The sequence below is a fragment of the Equus przewalskii genome, chromosome 6, assembly GCF_037783145.1.
Source record: "Equus przewalskii isolate Varuska chromosome 6, EquPr2, whole genome shotgun sequence".
NCBI lineage: Eukaryota > Metazoa > Chordata > Mammalia > Perissodactyla > Equidae > Equus > Equus przewalskii.
The window spans coordinates 73,407,613-73,422,245 of record NC_091836.1 but is presented as its reverse complement, the minus strand read 5'-3'; the positions used below and the strand labels follow the sequence as shown (position 1 = coordinate 73,422,245).

The 14,633-nt window shown below is 35.9% G+C and overlaps 2 protein-coding genes across 2 annotated transcripts; both read left to right on the top strand.

The window, feature by feature from the left end:
• The first annotated feature begins 4,192 nt into the window (after positions 1–4,192).
• LOC139084311 (olfactory receptor 52M1-like) lies at positions 4,193–5,143 on the top strand. Its single transcript, XM_070626698.1, has one exon. The coding sequence runs from the start codon at positions 4,193–4,195 to the stop codon at positions 5,141–5,143; it is 951 nt and encodes a 316-aa protein (XP_070482799.1).
• An 8,063-nt stretch (positions 5,144–13,206) lies between these two features.
• On the top strand, positions 13,207–14,151 carry LOC139084310 (olfactory receptor 52K2-like). The gene has a single exon (XM_070626697.1). The coding sequence runs from the start codon at positions 13,207–13,209 to the stop codon at positions 14,149–14,151; it is 945 nt and encodes a 314-aa protein (XP_070482798.1).
• Positions 14,152–14,633: the final 482 nt, after the last annotated feature.

The window sequence follows — 14,633 nt, the reverse complement described above, 5'->3', positions numbered from 1 at the left end:
AAATAGCATTTAAAAATATTTGGGGACAGATTTTACGAAAAATTAAAAGACTTGCATGGAGAAATCATCGCTGAGAGAAATTGAAGAAGACATACATAAATGGAGAGATGAACAATCTTCATGTATCCAAAGTGTTGGTATTGCAAATATTTCTATTTTCTCCAAGTTGATATACAAATTTAATCATATTCCACTCAAATTTCCAGCAGGCGTATTTTTTTTTGTAAAAACTAAAAAGCTGATTCTAAAATTTATGTGGAAATGTAAAATAACCAGAATAACCAAAACAACTTTAAAAAACTGTAACAAAGTTGGAGGACTTACATTAATAAAGATAGTGTGGTAGTGGCATAAAAACGTGCAAATAGATCAATATACCCGGAGAGGAAGCCCTGAGATAGATTCACATATATCTAGTTAATAGATTTTCAAAAAACTGCTAAAGTAATTTAATGTAGAATAGATAGATGGAACACTTGGGTAATAATATTCAAAAATATGCCCTTCAATCTATATCTCACATTCTTTAAAAAAATAAAATCAAAATGGATCAGAAACCTAAACGTATAACCTAAAGTTATAAAACTTCTATGGGAAACCATATAGAAGTTCAATAGCCAGATATATTTTAAAAATTAATGCACTAAATTTCATAAAACTTAAGGAGTTCTGCTCTTCCAAAGCACTGTTAAGAGAATGCAAGCACAAGTTTCAGACTGTAAGAAAATATTTTTGTTGATTTCTGTATGTCTTATAACTTTTTTCTCCCTCATTTCCTCCCATATTGCCATTCTTTGTGCTAGTTGATTTTTGTAGTGGCTCCTTTTGATTCCTTGTCATTTCCTTTTGTGTATATTTTATATGTATTTTCTTTGTAGTTGCCACAGCGATTAAATATAACATCCTAAAATTATAAAAATATATTTAAAATGGATAACAACTTAATTTCAATCACATACAAAGGCTTTACTCTTTTAGAGCTTCTCTGTCACACTTGAAGTTATTAATGTCACAAATTACACTTTATGTATTGTGCACCTATTAACATAGATTTATAATTATGTTTGTACTGTCTTTTAAATCCTGTAGAAGAATAAAAAGTGGAGTTATAAACCCAAATTTTGATGATGCTGGTTTTTATATTTGTATGTGTATTTCTATTTGCTAAAGAACTTTATATTTTCGACTGACTCTCTAGCTTCCCTCGACTTCAACATAAAGGACGGTCTTTAGCATTTCTCGTGGAGAGAGTCTAGCAGTAGTGAACTCCTTCAGCTTTTGCTTATCTGAGAATATCTTAGTTTTTCCTTCATTTTTGAAAGGTAGTTTTACCAGATACAGAATTCCTGATTTTTTTTCAACATTTTAAATATATCATTCCACTCTCTTCTGGCCTGCAAGGTTTATGTCCCAAGTTGACATCGGAATGAAGTTAATGTATTTAAGGAATAAAGAATGTTTTCTGTGTCTTTTCAATTCCCTGCAGAACTGATCCTGTTAAGTAGTTGATACATTATATCAAAGTATTGAGGGATGGCTGCATCTGCGACTGTAAACCTAAGGGAAGGCACAGGTAAATGACTATCCCTGAAATTAGGAAGATTATCAGTGCTCGCCAACAACACAAATACCCACCCCGCGACGCTATTCTCCCAATGATTCCATAAGAACCTATTTGTACTAAATATTATTCCTGCTTATCCTCTGAGATTACCGTGTTGAAGCTGCTACATATAGAAGCTACATGTTTTGGTTGCTTCTTGGCTCTGAATTAGTTTCTCTATGAACTAATTAAGTTTATTATGAAACTACAGAGGGATGTAGAGGAGGAAATAGTCTGAGAAATCTAAGGAAAACTTCAAAGGACATGAGACTCCCTCAAACAACATCTATTTATTTCCTCATGACCTAGATTCAAGGGAAGAGATATGATCGTTTGAAACAGAGGGAATACATATTTTTTACCCTCTATGGATAAAACGAATACAAAAACTTGATTCTGGGAAGCAAAGATTTTTTTTAGGAAATCATAGAAGTGATGGCTATCTCTCATCTTGATCAGATTTTATATTGTCTGAATCTATTGAAGGACAAACACATGGATACCTCATGACCTCTGGGTCTCAACCACAGTTTGGCATTTTCAGGGAGATAATATCACAACAATCATATCATGTGAGTTTGTGCAAAAAAAGTGTTTTGGAAATTATTGTATAAATCTGTGAGTGTATACACTTTCAAAGTCCGTTTGTGCAATGCTCTGTGTTGTATTTGTGCCTCCAACATGGGCTCATTGATCACATAATGAGTGACAGCCACTGATCTAGACTATAACATTTCCTGTTGTTTATGTGGTTACACATGAATGTGCGGAGATCCTCATTTACCCAGGGAATCCCATCTCACTTGAATCTCTTTGCAGTCTTTGAGTCCCAACTACACTAGATTTTAATTCATTACATCATGATTGTCCCTCCTGATGGAACTATGTTTATGCTCCTTTCCTTTTTCTTTGTTTATGTGTGTGTGCATGTGTGTATGTGTAGAAGGACAGATAAGTATGTGTAGTCTATGTCTATATCTACGTATCTATATTCAAATCCCATGGGCTGAAGTCATCGATGCTTCACCTTCCAGCCTAAGTGCCATTTACTCAAGAAGGCTTTCCTTGACTCACTAAACTTAACTTGATTCCTTGTTACTATTTCTAGATAACTCACCCTTTCCTCCCCTCCAGGGTAATGGTTTGCCTTACAAATTACGTGCTTAAAGTTGAACACTTACTTAAAGCTAAATAATGAAGAAAGCCATATTTGCTTTGTTCAAATGTTTTTACTATAATAAAGCCCAGAAATGTAAATGTAAAACCCTGGAGAATATTTCTTCAGTTAATAATATTAGGAGACATAGCTGTGCTGGAATGATTCTCGAAGGCATATGTAGAGGTAACTCTGTGTAAGTTCTTAGTAGTACCTATTACATCATCAGGATTTGTTTGGGGCATGGAAAGCAGATTGTCCTTAAAAGCTAATGGGAGTACTACACAAATACCGAATACTGCCTTGATGGAAGATGGGAAAACAGAAAATTAGTAACCAAGGGTTTCTCTACAACTTATGAATTTGTGGTGACTTAAGAGTCCTTTTCTTCTTTAACTCTCTCATGTCCTGCCTCATGCTCAACTACTTTATCCCAGGGATTCTCTGCCATGGAGAGTTGACTATCCATTAAAACTATGGGAAGAAGTATAAAGAAATCTGCTTTAGTCAGTAACTGGTATCTCAGACATCGTTGGGTCAGTTTACCAATTTAATAAACTCCTGTGCATGTTTTAGAACGTGGGTTTCTGGATCAATAAATGCAGGAGCACAGTTAGGATCCATCTGCACAGTGAAATGATGTAAATCTGAAAAAAAAATGAGGATGACAAGGTAGTGAGTGGGGTTATTGTTAAGAAATATATTGTCCTCAGCAATATATATGTATGGCTTCAAAAGAACATAATATGTGCCTACTTAAAGAGTACATGGTAGAAAGAAATAAACAGGAAAACAGCAACTTCAGCATATTTTATTTGTCAGATTAATCACGTATGCAGAGCGGCAAATGAAAGACTGAAGATATAAATTGAGTTAATCCTATTTCAAAAGCTATGCCAAAGACTTCAATATCGTGTCCACACAGAGAGGGACAGAGGTCATTTATTTCTGTTCTCCCAAGTAAGTGTCCTTTAAATAACTCGGTGAAATTTTCACAGGGTCTTTGCTTGATCACTTCCATTTATGGAAAACTCTGTCACATGAGAGAAATATTGCAGGCGAGCTCAAAGGAGAAGCACGGTAACAGCTCGGTAAGTATTAGTTGAATTAAGTACAAGTATGACTACAGAAGGAAACTTTTACTGGAAATGAGGGCTAAGGTGACTTAGAGGTCCCTGAGATAATATGAAATGATATAAGTATATTTTTCTGTACTGCTAAGCATAGTAAATTGGTATCTTATTACTAATTTTATTAATCTGATTTCAGCAAATTTAAATATCCCAGATTATGAATTTGAATTGTTTTTATCAACACTTAATTAATGGCCTTCCTGAACAAAATCTCCATATTTTTCAGCCTCTGGTTGTGATCATCTTGACATTGCAACTTTATATTCAGAAGTGCTAATCAAAAGCAAAAGAAAAACCATCATGCCACCTCTTAACGCTTCTTGTCCCTCTCCTGTCACCTTCTTGCTGATGGGCATCCCAGGACTAGAGCACCTGCATGTCTGGATTGGGATTCCCTTCTGCTCCATGTACCTGGTGGCTGTGGTGGGGAACGTGACCATCCTGGCCGTGGTGAAGGCAGAGAGAAGCCTCTATGAGCCCATGTTCCTCTTTCTGTGCATGCTCTCAGTCACTGATCTGGTCCTCTCCACTTCTACGTTGCCCCGCATGCTCTGTCTCTTCTGGCTGGGAGTCCATGACATCGCCTTTGATGCCTGCCTGGCCCAAATGTTCTTCATTCACAGCTTTACTGCCATGGAATCAGGATTCTTTTTGGCCATGGCTGTTGACCGTTATGTGGCCATTTGTGACCCACTGCACCACACCACCATTCTCACCCATGCTCACATCACTATGATGGGTACTATTGTGGTGATTCGGGGTGTAGCCTTCTTTTCTCCACACCCCATCCTGCTCAAACAGCTGCCTTACTGCAGAGCACGAATCATTGCCCACACCTACTGTGAATTTATGGCTGTGGTGAAGCTGGCGTGTGTGGACACAGGGGCCACCAAGAGATATAGCCTCAGTGTGGCTTCTATCATTGGCTCATGTGATGCCATTCTCATTGCCGTATCCTATGCCTTCATTCTTCGTTCTGTACTCCGTCTGCCATCCCGAGAAGCTAGCTTTAAGGCTTTGGGCACATGTGGATCCCACGTCTGTGTTATTCTTGTCTTCTATTCCACAGCTGGTTTTTCCATTTTTACTCACCGTTTTGGGAAAAATGTGCCTGCACGTATCCATATTTTTATTGCAAATATGTACCTTTTGGTGCCCCCTTTTCTCAACCCCATTGTGTATGGAGTAAGGACCAAGAAAATACGGGAACATGTTTTTAGGACACTAATGGTCAAAGTTTCCCAATTTTAGTTGTTACAATAAAACAGATGGTTCAAGAATAAATGAGAGGAAAAGAGGTAATGCCAGGAAAATAATGAACTACTCTACTCTATAAGCTGAATTACATTTATTATTTGAAAGATCTTTTACTTACCAGATATCTGTAAATTCCAAAAATTCTAATTCCACAAGTTATTTCAACTTTTTCTTTATTAAATATTGGAGAACAAATTAATCTCCTCCTGTGTATGTGTCTTTTGGAGGATAATTACAAATAGAGAGTGAACAGTAAAGGAAGGGGAACAAGGGTAAGTAGAGGAAAAAAAAGATTTCTCTAGATACCTAAATGAAGGACATTATACACCTGGCAATCTGAAACAATTTGATCCATACATCATACATGTGGCTGTGATTTGATAGAATAGGTGATATAAATGTTGTACCTATTCTCTAGTGGAATCAAATTTGAAGAATTATTGTTTATCTAGATAAAGGAGTAGAACTAATGATACATAAATATTAACAATTAATATTAAGCAAATCTCTCAAAAAACTATTAAACAAACATGAGATGTTGTGAAGGCTCAAATTTTAATATTGTGGCTGTTCCATTTCTTGAGAAATTTTGGTAGATGTAGAGTGCATTTAACAAAATAAGCCGATATCGTGGAGTTTAATGACTGCTAAAATTGAGGTCACGAATTCTTATTTTCATGATTAGTAGTCAATATTACCATGTGTCATTTAATCACCACACAACTATATAAGGTGGGTTCTAGTAGCACTCATTTTTATATATCGGGAACCTGAGTTGAAGAAAAATGAAACAGCAATAAAGCCAAGACAGGCAAACAAAACTGGACTTGAACCCAGGCAGTCTAACTCCAAAGCCTGGGTCCTTGAGGGACCATGTGCACTAAGTCTGCCTCATTTATTAGGTAACTTGGAACCCAGTATCAGGACATCATGAGATCTCAAATTTATTGGCAACAATGTTGAAATAGTCCTATTTATTGCCTCAGTACCAAGGGCTTACTTATTTCTTTAATTCATTGTCACTAGTTTTCCAACTTAGTTACCTATTTCTCATGACTTTTTAAAATTATTCCCTAAGATCTATGGCCCTTTTTTTATGCTTTGGATCTGTAAAATTAGTTTTTTGAAACTTATGCTCTGAAACTTTTCACCTCCCTTTGCTTAGTAGCCTTAGGAACAAACACCCATAGTTAAACAGACAAAGATTAACATCTCTAAATTCGCCAACGCTCAGTTTGCCATTCAAATATGAGAAGAGTGTGCAGTTTTCTGCTTTGGAGAATTGGTAATATTGAGATGTCTTCTCCTTGATTGCTTAATCAATGCGCAAACTGAATGTGTGTTCTTACTTTGGTAGACTTTAGACTTTATGACATTTTTCCGGGTAGTCCAATCACTTCTTGGTTAAGGATCCAGGCTTTGGTGTTAAACTGCCTGGGTTCAAGTCCAGTATTCTTTACTTGGCTAGCTTTATTTCTATTTAATTCCTCTTCACCTTGGTTTCCTGATACATAAAAAGGCGTGATCCCAGAACCTCCCTCATGTAGTTATGGGATGATTAAATGAGACACGGAAAGAAGATCAATGCAGTGGTATAGAGGAAACAATGAAGGTTAATTATTTTAATTTTCCCCCATGATTATAATTTCTTGTGTTCTTCACCCTTTGCTTGTTTAAAATGCTTTAGGAAATACCCATTAAACATTATTTAATTTCTTTGCAACTGTGTAATATTTGTATTTTTTAATATTTATCTAAAGAATATATTTGATTCCATTCCCTCTTAGCCACATATTTGTTAAATCTAGCAGCACCTCAAGAAAAAACATTTATGGGGCTGGCCCTGTGTCACAGTGGTTCAGTTCACATGCTCCACTTTGGCAGCCCTGGGTTCACTGGTTCAGATTCTGGCTGTGGACCTACTCACTCCTTATCAAGCCATGCTGTAGCAGGCCTCCCACGTATAAAGTAGAGGAATACGGGCATGGATGTTAGCTCAGGGCCAATCTTCTTCAGCAAAAAAAAAGGGGGAGGGGGATTCGCAGTGGATGTTATCTCAAAAAGAAAAGAAAAGAAAAGAAAAAAACATTTATTTTTTTATTTTTCTGTAGAGTATATTGATTAACATCATGCCATTATTGATAACTTTATTAAAGCCTCTGGAGAGTAAGATAATGTTATTGGAGTGCAATAGAACAGTGATAAGAATATAGTAATCACCTTTAATCTCTTCTGTTGATACAATCATTTAATCATTCATTCATTCATTTATAATATGTGTTCAATAAATACCTTTTAAATTGGATTAGATTTATTTGGACTAATTTTCATGACACTCAAATTTATTCTTCCATCATTATTAATTAAGTCTCTTTCTCCTTAGAAGAAATCCATATGAAGAGATCATAATTAAGTTCCTTAGAATCCTTCGGTGCCAGAAGCGTCTGGCAAACATTGTAAACTAACTCACTCATCTTCTGAGTGCAAGGCTCCTGCAGCTTTCTCTGATTGTTCAGGGACGCCTTTCTCCTGTTTTATCATATGAACTAAGGAGATGGGATCATATCAGGGTGGTAGGGACTAAATTGTAGAGACAATAGGCTATATGATGTTTGATGGCGCTTACATGCTCTTACGTATGCTATTCTTTCTTCCTCAAATACCTTTCACTGCCATATATCACTGTCATGCCCTTCCCACTCCTCTTTATGGAACAGCTCAGTGCACAACTGAAAGAAGCCTCCCCTGATATTTCTTTTTGTTAATATGTATTTATATGTTAATAAAAAGGAAAGTCCATAAAGCTGACTCTATCCATCCATCCATCTATCTATCTATCTATCTATCTATCTACCTACCTACCTACCTAGCTAGTTATCTATCAAATAATGCCATTCACGTTTTTAGCATTAGGATAGAATGTAGCTAAAGGGCCTTTCACTGGTGTTTTTTTTAATTGTAGTAAACAACACATAACATAAAATTTATCATTTTAATTTTTGAGTATCCAATTCAGTGGAATTACTACACTTATATTGCTATGCAACCATCACCACCATCCTTCTTCAGAGCACTTTTATCTTTCCCAACTGAAACCGTATATTCATGAAACACTAAATCCCCATTCCCCATTCCCCACATGCTCTGACAACAACCATTCTACGACTGTTTCTATGAATTTGGCTACTCTGGTTCCTCATATGAGTGGAATCATACAGTATTTGTCCTTTTTTGACTGGTTATTTCAGTTAGCATACAATCTTCAAGATTCCTCCAAGTTGTAGCATGCATTAGAATTTCCTTCCTTTTAGTGTTGTGTGACTGTGTGTATATATATATATATATACACATATATATATAATTTTTTTTATCAATTCATCTATGGATGGGTAGGTGGGTTGCTTCTACCTTTTGGCTATTGTGAATAATGCTGCTGTGAACATGAGTGTACAAAGATCTGTTTGAGTCTTTGTTTTCACTTGTGTGGAGTCTGTATCCAGAAGTGGAATTGCTCGATCGCACAGTAAGTCTACGTTTAAATTTTTGAGGAACTCCCATTCCTTTTTCTACAGTAGCTGCCTCATTTACATTCCCACTAACAATGCACAAGAGTTCTAGTTTTTCAACATCCACACCACAATTGTTCTTTCCTTTTTTAAAAAATAATAACCATCCTCATGGGTGTGAAGTAGTAACTCATTGTTGTTTTAATTTTCGTTTCCTTAATAATTAGTGATGTTGAGCATCTTTTCGTGTGTTTATTGACCATTTGAACATATTTTTTGGACAAATGTCTGTTCAAGTCCTCTGCCTGTTTTCAATCTAATCATCTGTTGTTGTTGAGTTTTAAAAGTTCTTAAGGATATTAATTGCTTATCATATATATGATTTTCAAATATTTTCTTTGATTTTCTGGGCTGCCTTTTCACTTTGTTGATAGTGTCCTTTGATACACAAAAGTCTGTAATTTTGTTGAAGTCTAGTTTATTTATTTTTACTTTTGTTGTCTTTGTTTTCATGTCATATCTAAGAAGTCATTGTCAAATGAAACGAAAGTTTTCTTTTATTTTTTCTTTTGTTTTTTTGGTGAGGAAGATTGTCGCTGTGCTAACATCTGTGCCAATCTTCCTCTACTTTGTGTGAGATGCTGCCACAGCATGGCTCAGTGAATGGTGCTGGGTCTGCACCCTGGGTCCAAACTTCCGATCCCCTGGCTGCACAAAGTGGGGCATGCGAACATCACCACTAAGTCACTGGGCTGCCCCAAGTTTTCTTTTATTTTTCTCTAAGAATTTTGTAGTTTTACATCTTCTATTTAGGTCTTTGATCCATTTTGACTAACTTTTTATGATGTAAGATGAGATTCCAACTTCATTCTTTTGTATGTGACTATCCAGTTTTCCCAACACAATTTGTTGGAAAGACTGTCCTTTCCCCATTGAAAGATCTTGGAACCCTTGTAGAAGTTGCTTAATTGTATATGTGAGAGTTCATTTTTGGGCTCTTCATTCTATTCCATTGGTCTATATATCTGTCTTTATGCCAGTATAATACTTGTTCACTTACCATAGCTTTCTAGTTAGTTTTGAAATCAGTAAGTGTGAAACCTCCAAGTTTGCTCCTCCTTTTCAAGATGTTTTTGGATATTTGGGGTCCTTTGAGATTTACTATGGATTTTAGATTTTATTTTTCTATTTCTGCAAAAAATGTCATTATGACTTTGGTAGGAATTTCATCAAATCTATAGATTGCTTTGGGTAGTATTGGCATATTAACGATATTAAGTCTTCCAACCCATGAACATGGGATGACTTTCCATATATTTATGTCTTTTTAAATTTCTTTCAGCAAGTTTTTGGAGTTGTCAATACAAAGTTTTGTCTCTTTGCTTAAGTTTATGCCTATTTTATTTCTTTTGATTCCATTGTAAATAGAATTGTTTATATAATTTCCTTTTCAGATTCTTCATTATTACTGCATAGAAATGGAACTGATTTCATATCCTGCAATTTTGTTCAATTTTCTTATCAAGTCTAGAACATCTGTCTGTGTGTGTGTGTGTGTGTGAGAGAGAGATCTTTATAGTTTTCTACTTTATAAGATCATGTTATCTGCAAAAAGATATTATTTTACTTCTTTTCCAATTTGGATGTCTTTTATTTATTTTTCTTGTCTAATTGCTCTTGCTAGGACTTCCAGTATTATGTTGAGTACAAATAGTAAAAGTGGGTATTCTTGTCTTCTTCCTGACCATAGAGAAAAAGCTTTCAGAATTTCACCATTATTGCAAAATTAGTTGTGAGTTTTTCATATACGACCCTTATTATGCTGAGATTGCTGATGTCTTTTGATTATTCCCTTTCTAATATTTGAAAAGAGATAACTAGGGGGATAATACTTTATCATTTTTTAAAAATCAACCAGTTGCCACAGAGATTAGCCCTATATTATTATGAAACATATTTGTATTAGTTAGAATCTAACCAGGAAATAGAATCACTTGAGTATTTAGTACAGGACATCTTTAATATAGGAAACTATTTACACAAACTATAGAACTTATCAGAAGACAAACATTGACAGGGAAGACTCCCAGCAATTAAAAACTACAAGAAGCTACACCAACTCTAGGTCAGCAAAACAGAGAGGCACCAGTAGTTTAACCATATCTCAGAGATGTGAATCTCCCAGTGGAAGCTGAGACCATAGAAGTCCCCTCTGGCAGGATCTGGACCCATGGAGCAGATGCAGTTGAGGAGAGTGGGAAATATTTTGACTTGTCTTTCCTCTTCTTTAATATTTTCCTGCCAATGTCCCCATTGGACAAGTGCAGGATAAATACAGATGACCTGAGATCCTGGGAAACATAGCCTATAAAGTTAACCCCTCTTGAAATACAAAGCAGAAGAGAAGGATAAGGAGAAACACATCTGTAAGAAAATATATTCAATCTTTGCATAAAATCCCAACCAAAGCCCAGATAATGATTCTCTCATATATGGGTACCACGTATGCCCTGTACTTGATCAAACAAGTAAGTCCTGGGGGATGCAGGAATAGGAACATGACTAGGAAATGTCCTGGAGAGTTAGTTGTTTTACAGAACTAAATCTGGTTGAAGCGAGTTACTGAAGACTATCTGGAGGCATATGGGGATATTAATGTGATCACTCTGATTCATTCATAAACTTATCTTTCCATGATATCTTCCACTGCTTCTAGCTCTCATCACATACATTGTGAGAAAGCATTTAGTTCACAGTATCTGCATATGCTTAAGCTCCCAAAGTGCAATCAATCAAATATCTCATGATACCTGGGGTCCAGAGGCCATTTTCTATTGATTTCTAAGCTCAGAGCTCAGGTGGAATGGCCACTACAAGACTGAGTCCCTCCAAGAGACTAAATTGTGCCTGGAAAGATTGGGAGAGATTAGTGAAACTGCTTACAATCAGACAGCATTCTCATGAGAGGCTGTATGTAGGATATTCCTTGTAGACCTCTAGTCTCCCAAGATAAGAAGTATAATGGCACCTGTTGTAGTTATACCCAATATTATTTTGAGCCTCAAGCTGAGCAGTGAGACCATCTAGTTGTAGAGGTAAGATAACTAGGTTATGGTAGGAGAGTTGTGGTTAAGGTGGGAAGAGAGAATTCAGTGCTTCCATGAGAAGGGAATAGTGGAGCCCAGGATGGAGGCTCTAGGTCCTGTCCTTAGTAGTGAAGATTTAGCCCTTGTGGTTGTCTGAAAGATGGCTCAACTTCTTGACTTGACAAAAAGTAATGCAGAAGAAGGAGATTAACTTAAATACTTAAGCTGAGATCTACATGTTGTTCGTAATGTTTGTTAACCCAACTCTAGAATTTAATCTTGAACTACATTGGTTAAAACCTTATTTTTTTCTTAAACTTTGTTTTATTCAGACTGAAAAGATGCCTAATATTATAAAAGCTTATCATATACTGATATTTGAACAAAAGTGATGATTTATCAATTTAAAATTTAACATCCGTTAGGATACCTTTCCAAAATAATTGTTCACACATTCCAAGGCACACTTTCTGGTAACCAGATATCTGGAGCCAACAGCTGTATTTAAATATTTAATTGGGAAGCAAATATCAGCATCAAGTGTATTATATGACTGAAGAACATATTATGCACCTTCTGGAAGAGTTTGGTGATTTACAAAAGAGCCCAAATATCTAGTAACCTGAACATTCATGTTTTCCAGACACAGTCATTTTCTCTTTGGATTGTTTTTTTAAAATGATTATTTCTTGCCATTAAGTTTGGCTGATTTTATGAAGATAAAAGTCCTTCCTTTACTAACTCTATGACTCACCTTTCAATGTAAGACCAGGCTGATTTTATGAAGATAAAAGTCCTTCCTTTACTAACTCTATGACTCACCTTTCAATGTAAGACCAGTTTTGTTCATATTTCTTCATTGATCCAATTGTTCTTTAGCATTTCTCAAGTCTTCTTTTCCTCATATATAGAAACTCTATCATTAGGAGGGGATAAGAAGGGTTAATTATATGAATCATTGATCTTATCCATCATGTTGGGTTTTTATTTCTTATGACTATTTCAGATGGTAGAAAATTATCTCCCTATATTTAGCAATTTATCAACTACTACCTCTGTAGTACTATATAATATTACTAAACTTTATCTAGCCAACTGGGCAACACATCTTGAACAATAGGCAAGAGGAGGGAGAGAGCGGGGGTGGGGGGAGAGAGAGAGAAAGAACACCTTTCTCCTGTTTTTCTTACCCCAAAATTGCTCCATCACACGGTAAGTCTACGTTTAAATTTTTGAGGACCTACCATTCCTTTTCCTACAGTAGCTGCATCATTTACAGTCCCATGTATTTTGATGCATTGAAAGATTGTATTACTGAAGAAAGGATTCAATAGCAACTTATATGTTATCTGATGTCAACTTCTCTCCCAGTCTGTAATAATGAAAAACACATTGGTCTTCATATATGTATAATTTTTGTGATTTTAAATTTGGACAGGATCATGTCATATCCATTGTTTGGATAATGTTAGGTTACAACAGGACCTGTCTTCAACCTACCACCTTCCTACTGCTTGGCATTCCAGGATTGGAGTCTGCCCACATATGGATTTCTATCCCTTTCTGCCTGGTCTACCTACAGTCACTGTTGGGAAATGTTGCCCTTTTATTAATTGTCAAGAGGGACCACAAACTTCATGAACCTATGTACCTCTTTCTAAGCATGCTCTCAGTGGCTGATTTGATGCTTACTTCTTCTACACTTCCCAAGATACTAAGCATCTTCTGGTTCAATGACAGAGAGATCTACTTTGAAGCCTGCCTCACTCAAATGTATCTTATCCATTCTTTGTCTACTATGGAATCTGGATTTATCTTGGCCATGGCTTTTGACCGCTATGTAGCCATCTGCCACCCTCTAAGACATTCCACTCTCTTAACACCTGCAGTGATTGTAGGCTTGGGTTTACTCATTGTCTTCAGAGGAGCTGTACTCCTCAGTCCACACCCTTTCCTTCTTAGGTGGCTTTCCTACTGCAAAACTAATGTCATTTCTCATACATACTGTGAGTTTATGGCCCTGATAAAGCTGGTTTGCACTGAGACCAAGATTCGTAGAGCCTATAGCCTAATTGTGGCATTCCTGACAGGGGGATTGGATTTCATATTGATCATCTGTTCCTATGTCCTTATTCTTCTCACTGTCTTCAGTCTCCCTTCCAAAGCTGCCCGCCTGAAGACCTTAAGCACCTGTGTCTCCCATGTGTGGGTCATCTTGGTGTTTTATACTCCAGCCTTTTTCTCTTTTCTCACTCATAGGTTTGGTCACCACATTGCTCCACATATCCACATTTTTATAGCCAACATATATCTTCTTATTCCACCTATGATGAATCCTATTATTTATGGTGTTAAAACTAAAAGAATCAGGGAGGGATTCTTTAAATTCTTAAAAATCAAATGTGCTTGACTTTGCAAGATTTATGACTCCCCAGATCATCAACAAAGATAAGGGTTTTATTAAACAGGAAATGCTGAAAATCAGTCAGCATTACCTTGAAGTGGAAAACTTTTCTGCTAAATTTTGGATTCATATAGGCTAGTGAAGATTGGTAAGTATAATGACTTCAGTGAGCAGTAACAAATATAAAAGATACATAGGAAATAAAAAAAATTACAGCAAAACTCTTAATTATTATTATTTATCTTTCCAAACCTAGTATTTAATATAGTCTTTGGGAAGTATTAAGCCAAGAGTAAATTTATGTTGAAATAATTTTAATTCTAATGAAGTCTAATTTATCTTCTTTTCTTTTATGGATCATGCTTTTTGTGTCATATGTAGGAAATTTATTGCCTAGCTTTGAGTTATGAAGATTTTCTCATATAAATTCTTCTAAAACTTTATATTGTCTAAGGTGTGAGATTTAGGTTGAGGTTCATCTATGATAC

What these genes read in the sequence shown, in the direction of transcription:
- LOC139084311 (XM_070626698.1), top strand. Translation starts at nt 4,193, where the DNA reads ATGCCACCTCTTAACGCTTCTTGTCCCTCTCCTGTCACCTTCTTGCTG.
- LOC139084310 (XM_070626697.1), top strand. Translation starts at nt 13,207, where the DNA reads ATGTTAGGTTACAACAGGACCTGTCTTCAACCTACCACCTTCCTACTG.